The sequence below is a fragment of the Anabrus simplex genome, chromosome 4 (genome assembly GCF_040414725.1).
Source record: "Anabrus simplex isolate iqAnaSimp1 chromosome 4, ASM4041472v1, whole genome shotgun sequence".
In the NCBI taxonomy this organism is placed as follows: Eukaryota; Metazoa; Arthropoda; class Insecta; order Orthoptera; family Tettigoniidae; genus Anabrus; species Anabrus simplex.
The window spans coordinates 133,299,826-133,308,627 of record NC_090268.1 but is presented as its reverse complement, the minus strand read 5'-3'; the positions used below and the strand labels follow the sequence as shown (position 1 = coordinate 133,308,627).

The 8,802-nt window shown below is 39.0% G+C and overlaps 1 protein-coding gene across 2 annotated transcripts in view; it reads left to right on the top strand.

The window, feature by feature from the left end:
- The window catches only part of l(3)76BDm (trafficking protein particle complex subunit 8 homolog l(3)76BDm), a 127,599-nt gene that overhangs the window by 79,493 nt on the left and 39,304 nt on the right, over window positions 1-8,802 (top strand). For both annotated transcript variants that reach the window (XM_067145217.2, XM_067145218.2), the window contains exons 16-19: window positions 488-632; window positions 2,060-2,153; window positions 2,267-2,332; window positions 4,605-4,816. In XM_067145217.2, the coding sequence (XP_067001318.1) occupies window positions 488-632; window positions 2,060-2,153; window positions 2,267-2,332; window positions 4,605-4,816 (517 nt within the window). The remainder of the gene's footprint in view (window positions 1-487; window positions 633-2,059; window positions 2,154-2,266; window positions 2,333-4,604; window positions 4,817-8,802) is intronic.

Genomic DNA, 8,802 nt, shown 5'->3' with positions numbered 1-8,802 from the left:
TCAGTTTCTGAAATAGGGTTAAACATTTGTCTGGAGCGATTGTGGGTGTGAAAACTATATAGAGTGGTAAGTTAAAATTAAATACTCAGAAAAAGGAACAGAGCTTGCTTCAGTTTTACGTATCTGATAGTTTGTAGTCATAAGTTAAGTTATGAAGATAAGTTATGAATTTCATTATAGTCTGTATTGACAATCGATCACTATCAAAGGGTAGAGAAGGGTCCACCTATTCAATACCATTCAATAGTAATGGTCATATGGAAATGTACAATACTTATGGGGAATGTGAAGTTTATTCATGCTGTGCTATTAAAGTAGGAATATTGATGGAATGATTTATAATTTCTCTAACAATTTCTCTCTTATTAACAGTTACTACTGCTATTATTACAGTACTGTTAATCTTTAGTTTGACATTTATATTTGGAAAATACTGTATGAAGTTGATAGGAGTTGATTGCATGCAGTATATAATTTTTTGTTATAGATACCGTGTTGTGCGACATTCATGGCAGTTGTCATTAGTGCCAGGAGTCCAATTGCTGGGTACTGCTCAGAATACAAGAAGCAGCAAGAGCAGTGGAGAGCAGAGAGCCCTCAATATGGTCTTCCAGGTGAAGAATTGTAATCAGGTAAATTAAACTTTTCATAGAATTGCAATCAATTGCAATTATTTAAAGCTACTAGTAATACCTAATAGCATGTTTGTCCTTACCTCTCCTTTCTGGCACAATTCCTATCCTCGCCGCTAGATAGGGGCTTCATTCATTCCATTCCTGACCCGGTCGAATGACTGGAAACAGGCTGTGGATTCAGTTCATGATAGTATTACTGTCTTTATTTTTCTCTCTCTCATTTTTAAGAACTTTAATAACTAATCTTATGGCATTTATCTGAAATATTCTTGTATTTTTCATTATCATTCTGTCAAATTTCCGTAGTCACCATCAGTTTCTGTGCACTTATGCCACCTTTGAGCTAGATGCTTTATTCCAACCTTGTAAAACTCCTTGCTGTGGTTTGGGTGATCAGCAAGAAACCCTTTCTTTCAGTTCTTCTTTGTCAGTAACCTGATGACCTTCAAGAGGCCAAAATAATTATAATCTGAAGGTGCCAGATTTGGGCTATATGCAGGATGAGGAAATCGGTCCATCCCAGTCTTGTAATAGCTTCTTTTCTGTGCAGGCTGACTGAGCTCAATAGCTGCAGTTGCTTAAGTGCAGGCAATATCCAGTAATCGGGAGATAATGGGTTTGAACCCCTGAAGGTGTTTTTCCGTGGTTTCCCATTTTCACACCAGGCAAATGCTGGGGCTGTACCTTAAGGCCACGGCCGCTCCCTTCCCATTCCCTTCCTATCCCATCGTCGCCATAAGACCTATCTGTGTCAGTGCGACGTAAAGCAAATAGCAAAAATGGCACGTGCAGGCTGTTTTGAGGGCTTACATTGTCAGAGAGAAGCAGGATGTCATCCATGTTTCCTTTGAGTAAAACTCTGCAAATGCACACTTTGAGTTTCTTCAGTGCTTCCACATACAGCTCTGAGTTAATTGTGCTGCCTCTCTCCATAAAATCCACAAGCAACAATCTATTTTTGTCCCAGTACACTTTCGCTGTAACATTATCTGCAGAGAGCATGTTCTTAAATTTGTTCCTGGGGTTAAAACTTTAAAGTACCATTCCATGGACTCTCTCTTTATTTCTGGATTGTAATGATTGAACCAGATTTCATTTCCTGTCATCAGAGACAGAAAATTGTCCCCATCGTTTGCATAACATCCCTAGCTTGGAATACACGTCTTTCCTTTCTTGTCTTTCATATCATACTTCTTAAAAACTCACTGGCCTGGATTTTACTTTTATGTCGTCTTTGTCAGTATCCAGATCACTGCCACATATATCAGTGTGCAGCAGTAATACATCACCTCTTGGTACTTCCTTCTTCTAAAAACATTTACTGGATTATAAGTTCAATATTGAATACAGTACATTTGATAATATTGTAATTTCATTTTCTTTCAAGAGCAATATTTTACTTACCTTGTTATTTTTGATTTAAGGTTTATGATCCTGTAATGACAGAAGTGTCTTTAGTACAAGTGTCAGCAGCCAGCTCCTTGTGGAGGTTAGCCGAAATTCTTGCAATGCCAAAAGGTACAATCTTTTCTTATGTTTATGATAAATGGCTTCCATAAATAACAGTATTAGCGCTGTGATCTGCACCTGGTTGACTTGGACTTATGGCTATTATTTTGTATTTTTTGCAGAAGTCAGACTTCAGTCACAAGAGATGGTGCATCTTGTCCTCAAAGCATGTAAACAACATGGAGAAAGTAAGCAAATTCACTAACACTGTAAACACCTTTTAGTACAGTAAAAGCTTGTTAATTCAAAGTGTTTGGGACACAAAAATTGGACGTGTAATTTTGCATTAACCATCAATCCTTAATCTCCAATATTCTCTTGACTATCACATAATAATATAACAAACAACAGGGCATCATTAAAAATAAGAAATAAAACAGCTGCATGATGTAGTATAAACAATCCTGCTTTCACAATGCAATCAGTAACAAATAAATCCAATAAAAGGATTAGCTTAAGTTACCATACGTCATTCACTTGTGTGCAAGTGTCATCATATCTTAGTCTGACAAAGGGGTTGAAAGTGGCAACAACAGAGGCAAAATTTGCAAGTTCAGATACCTTGTTTCTCAACTGTCAGCAGATGCTGACACGCTCCAGGATGTTTTTGCTTGAGTAAACACTGACTGGTTCAGATGACGGCAGATTACAGGCATCCTCTCAGACAGGAAGATATCTCTGCATCTGAAACCGAAGATATACCACATGATCGTCTGCCCAGTAGCTCTCTATGGGGTGGGCCATTGGCATTCGACTACAAGATATGAGCAGATGTTTCATACCATGGAAATTACGATGCTAAGGTGGTCACTGGGCATCATGCATCTTGATCACATCTGGAATGAAGGGGCCCCAGAGGCTCTAAACTTAGGAGCGTGGGTTGGCAACCATGGGGCCTTTAGCTGAGTCCTGGCATTGCATCCACTTACCTGTGCTAGGCTCCTCACTTTGTGCTCTGTCTGACCTCCCTTGGTCAACTCTTGTTCTTTTCTGGCCGGGCTGAATGGCTCAGACGGTTGAGGCGCTGGCCTTCTGACCCCAACTTGGCAGGTTCGATCCTGGCTCAGTCCGGTGGTATTTGGAGGTGCTCAAATACGTCAGCTTCGTGTCGGTAGATTTACTGGCACGTAAAAAACTCCTGCGGGACTAAATTCCGGCACCTCACCATCTCCGAAAACCGTAAAAGTAGTTAGTGAGACGTAAAGCAAATAACATTATTATTATTGTTCTTTTCTGACCCCAATGCTATTAGACCACTCGAGACCTAGAGAATCTTTCATTTTCATGCCCTTTGTGGCCCTTATCTTTCTTTGGCCGATACCTGCATTTTTTGAAGTGTTGGATCCCTTCCATATTTTCCCTCTGATTAGTGTTATATAGAAGATGGTTGCCCAGGTGTACTCACCACTCTGGAATGAAGCCACCCGGGTCTCATTGAAAGGTGCCCCAGTACAGAACACGATGGTTGAGACAAGGCTTCACTGGTATGGCACGTGACCAGAGCATGGTTTAGATAGAGGGGAGTCGCAGGAGTACTGTGCAATAGGCGTGTGCTTATGCACCTCAGATCAAAGGTGTACCACACTGTAGTTTGTCCAGCAGCATTTTATGAGGCTGAGAGCTGGCCAGTCACCAAAAATGCCGAGCGCGCTCTGCACACCATGGAGATGCGCATGTTATGTTAGTCTCCTTGAGTTCACTCCTTGATCACATAACCAATGACATAATTCAGCAGAGGATGGAAGTTGTTCCCACATGTTAAGAGACCACATGGAATAATGAGACAACAGTGGCTAGACATCCTACCTGCAGACATGAAGATTGCTCAGCTGACACCGAATGTTGCATCTGATTGCTTAAAATGGCGTTTGTCAATCTAACGAGCGGACCCTGCACCAGCGGTAAAATGCTAAATTGAATAAGAAGACTCTAGTCTGATGATTTTCACACATCTGTAACTGCAGTATATATGTATGTATGTATGTATGTTCAGTCCGTCAGCGATGCCGGTGGTGGAATCCTCAAAAGCTCTGCCATCAGCTGTCATGGATGGCCTAGGCATCACTGAAGAGGCGTACTAGGGAAATGAAGAGTGATGTAGTTTCCCGTTGCTTTCCTCACATAACTTCAGTAGTGAAGTTAAATTCTGTTAGCAATTTTTTTTTCTCTGACCTGCAAATTCTTTGTTAGAAAATAATTCTGTACATCTTTTTTGGTTTTTATGTAATAGAATTGTAGAGTTCAATAGTATTTTTTGTGCGTGTGTGCGTGCGTGTGTGTGTGTGTGTGTGTGTGTGTGTGTGTGTGTGTGTGTGTGTGTGTGTGTGTGTGTGTGTGTGTGTGTGTGTGTGTGTGTGTGTGTCCGTGTCCCTTGAAATAAAGGAAGACTTTGAAGTACCCGTGTGTTGCTCCGTATGTCTTTGTAAAAATCCATTCAACTTGATCTTTCTTCATTTCTAGATAAAGATGAGACCCAGTTTTCCGATCTTCCCCTGGATGACAGCAGTATGTTAGAGTCAGTGAGAGCAAATCCATTTGTTGATTTCTTCAACTGTTTCTTGGACTCCAGAAATATCAGTGGCGAAATTCCTGATAATTCCATTGAGTCACATGGTGCTAAAGAGGCTTTAACTGCAAGTTTGCTGGACATCACTGTTATATTAAGGTGGCAGGTAAGGTAAATAATTGAGGAATAGAATGAAAACTGGTAGATCAATGTTGTTATTTTAGTGTAAAACAGCGGTTTATTAGATCTGAAGTTAGTTCTTGACAATGTTGATTTATGTTAGTTTTCATTCTTAATTTTAGTTGTAAAAATTCTCATATTTTAGGCCAAAAATGAAAAAGACTGATTTGGTCTTACCTGGTTTTCATTTACTTTTATTAAAAATATAATTACAATTTGAAAGAAAGACAGTATGTTATGCTTTAGTGGTAAACTATACAAATATATTACAGAACTAGATTCCTGACCAGTGTACAGAAAACATAACCCCTGCCTATCAGGGTTATAGTAATCATCTGTTTAATCTGTAAAGTGGCCAGCCATGAGCCATAGATTGCCTGGGCAGACAAGTGGGAACAGTGGCGGCTCTACTGTCTCACTCACATCGCTGTTTACTCTCTGCTGCTCCTTACTACCTTGCTAGCCACAACACTGCAATGCCTCATTGCCGTTCAAAGAGTAGTTCTCCGACCGTGCCCCACCTTCTTATACTCCTTATACACCTGTGCGCCCTCATGAAGGAAACTTGGCATGACTTCCCCAGACTTTCTGAATCCTCTGGATATATAGGAACACAAAAATATATAAATAATCAATATCCCCTCCTATCCCTTTCCTTAACATCAGTTTTCTACAATTTCCACAACTTTTCGATGTTCTGAGTGTGGAATTCAGAATCGTCAGGTCGCATGAAGCGTCTGGTGAATGTATCCCTTCCCTCAGAGGTGGCTATACGTCTTCCACCCACTAGTACATACTTCCATACAATGAAGTAAAAAAAAAATCAAAAAATCAAAAGGAAAAGACTTTGGATGAAGGTAGGGTGTGCAACACAAAAAACTTAAAATAGCAACTAAAAACCTAGTAAAAATCACACAGAAAATTTCTACTGTCCACCCATTACATAATGATGTGGAAAAACTAATTATCAAAATTAACGATCGAATTCATAAAATGTAGCCGATCAGGAGATAAGAAGAGAGAGATCAGTAATTAAAGCACACATCAATATAAGTGCCAAAGAAGATAAGAAAGGATAGTTGGATCGAGCCTTTGAGTGTGGTGAGCCCATTGTAATAATAGCCTGTACGAAGTGTGGAAGTGGATCAGAACAAGGAGAGGGCAAAATTGAGGTTAATTATTGACTCCCCAACCCAGGAGCACCCCGGACAAGGGTGACGGAAAAAAAGAAGTTTGATCGATACTGAGATGGTGGATATGATTGCATTTCATAATTTTCATCAAATAGAGTGCTCTTAGGCAAAAATAATAAAAAGGACGTAACCAGTCACTACATATCGATACTTTTGTTGCTTACGGTAACCTAACCGTCCTAACCCTCACTATAAATAATTTTGACACTGGCCATAATTAACCTAATCTGTAACTAACAGTGCTTTCCAGTTAACCATAATGTAATCAATCACTAATAGTAACCATCGGGGTGTATTGGGGGTGGCCATGGAGGCATCACAGTAATGTTTGTCTACTCTGTAGTTGGTGCACTATACATTGGCAGCCATTTTAAGCCATCCACCATCGGCACATTCGGCGGAGAAAAGTGGAGTGAGGATAGAGTAAGAGAGAAGATGGCACAACATCAGAGTTGTTACGACAACAGCTACGAATGATAAAAGTGGTCAGGAACATCTACATCCGATTGAGCTGAAAATAAGACTGACATCAACAGTAATGGCACACAGAAGTATTTCTTGTCCCCTCTGCCCTGTCAACAGTTCTAGACAGTACAGCAGAAATATGTTGATGTATTACATGCATACAAACCCCATGGCGCTGCAGCTCTGATGGGCTTTGGCCTACCAAGTGACCGCTGCTCATCTGGAAAACCTGCAGGTTACAACGTGATGGGTGATCAGCTTGACAAATCTTCTCAGCCGTTATTCTTAGCTTTCTAGACAAGTGCTGCTATGTTACTGTCAGATAGCTCCTCAGATTGTTCTCATATAGACTGAGTGGACCTGAAACCATGTATCAGATCCAGATAGAACACCTGACCTGGCTAGGAATTGAACCCACGGCTTGCTACTCTTAGTCTGTGGGGCTGATAGTTTGTATAGTGCAGTAAGTTGTAAAATATTAATGTATTCACTGGTAAGTCACTTTCACCATATGTGCATATTAATGATCAAAAGACCATTTCCTTTCTGGATCCTTTGTGACTATGCTGTATTGAAAACACTTAGGTCCAGTACATGCAGTGGGAACAAATTTCTGCTTTATCTGGGGCCTATTCCACAAAAGTATGGTCTTGTACATTACAAGTAAATTCTCTAGTAACTAGTACAAATACCAGAATTTATGTTCCACAAAATAATTTTCTACAGTTGTTCTTTACTACTCCATACTTACAAATTACCAGTGAGTTTTTATAGGTGTGTTCCACAAAAGTACTAGTACTTGTAACTTACTAGTGAATTGGGAAGTATTCTCTACCAGTGAAAGGACAATAGTATATAAATGTACTAGTGCTATTTATATATACTTATTTCAGATACATTTTGATAGATATGTGGTCTAGCAGTAGTGATAGTGATGGCGAAGAAAATGAAAACTACCATCTGTATAGGGAAAGAATAAACTTCCAGTTTAACACTGTATTTGAATACAATGAGCGTTTTAGGTTAAGCACAGTACAAGTGGAAGAACTTTTGATAGATATTGGGCATAGGTTAAAACATCCTACGTACAGAAATAAATCTCTCTCTGCTAAACAACAGTTACTAAAAACAGTACATTGGCTAGGAAATGGTGGTCAGTACCATGGTATTGCAGATATGCGTGGGATGGTAAAATCTTCGGTCTGTAGGTCAATACATTCTCTGGTAGCTGCAATAAATTATATAAAATTTCCTCAAATTGTTCGTTGGCCTGAAAATACTGAACAAACATGTTCCAAGAAGGACATTCCTGGAATCATTAATGAGCAGAATATCTCTTACATACGTCCAACTTTTCCCCTCAAAAGCTCCATGAGCTTTTCCCAAGTCAAATATTTCCATCCAATCATTAATTTTGTCTCGTTTTTTCAGACTCTTGCTGAATGCACCAAAAATAATATCTTTCCTTCTTTCTATTTCCTTCAAAATGAATAACTTTGTTTCTCTTGACACCATTTTAACAATTCGTGCAGAGTTTGCAATTTCGTAACAATAAAGTTTGGCAGCCGAATATCGTTATTAGCGGCATCTGGTTCCTAATGACAGACCAAGGTATGTCAGACTATCGTGGAACATATGCGAGGATTATGGAAGAACAGAATGGGTGATAATAATGGAGTGATTTTCTATCATCAAAGAAATAAACTGAAAAATAACATTGTATCATTAAGAAATTCACAGAAATGTTAGAGATCTTTGAATCTTTGCTGCATAACTTACCTTAAATACGATATCACAATAAATGAGGCAAGCATAGCCTAATTCAACGAATGGAATACGAAGGTAAACAGCTGATTCGTGCTATGACGTAGTATGTTCATTGATATGCCGTCACTTGTAAAACTTGTAACAGTTCACTGGCAATATTGCCCCCGTTTTACCGGGCAGCTCAGCCAGTAAGCAAGAGTCCCAGGCGGAACGTTCACTTACAGGCAACGCTAAATTATTGAGGACAGGGACAACCTAAGGACTGACGACAAATGAAACACTAAAAATGGGTTTTAACATTTATTAAAATTAATTAGCACTTTCCAAAATTCAATTAATATTTCCAAAATCTTGAATAAAATATTTAATTCTTCCCTGTTGGAATTCACCCACAATTCTTCATTAAATTGCATTCTGCAAAGATACGAAACTGAGTTTTATTAAATCGTATTAGAAAATTAATTAACTTATTATCTGAAAAAATCCTATCTCAAAATATCAAAAATCTGATTTTTCGTATCATTATTTAAATTATCAATATCCTGTT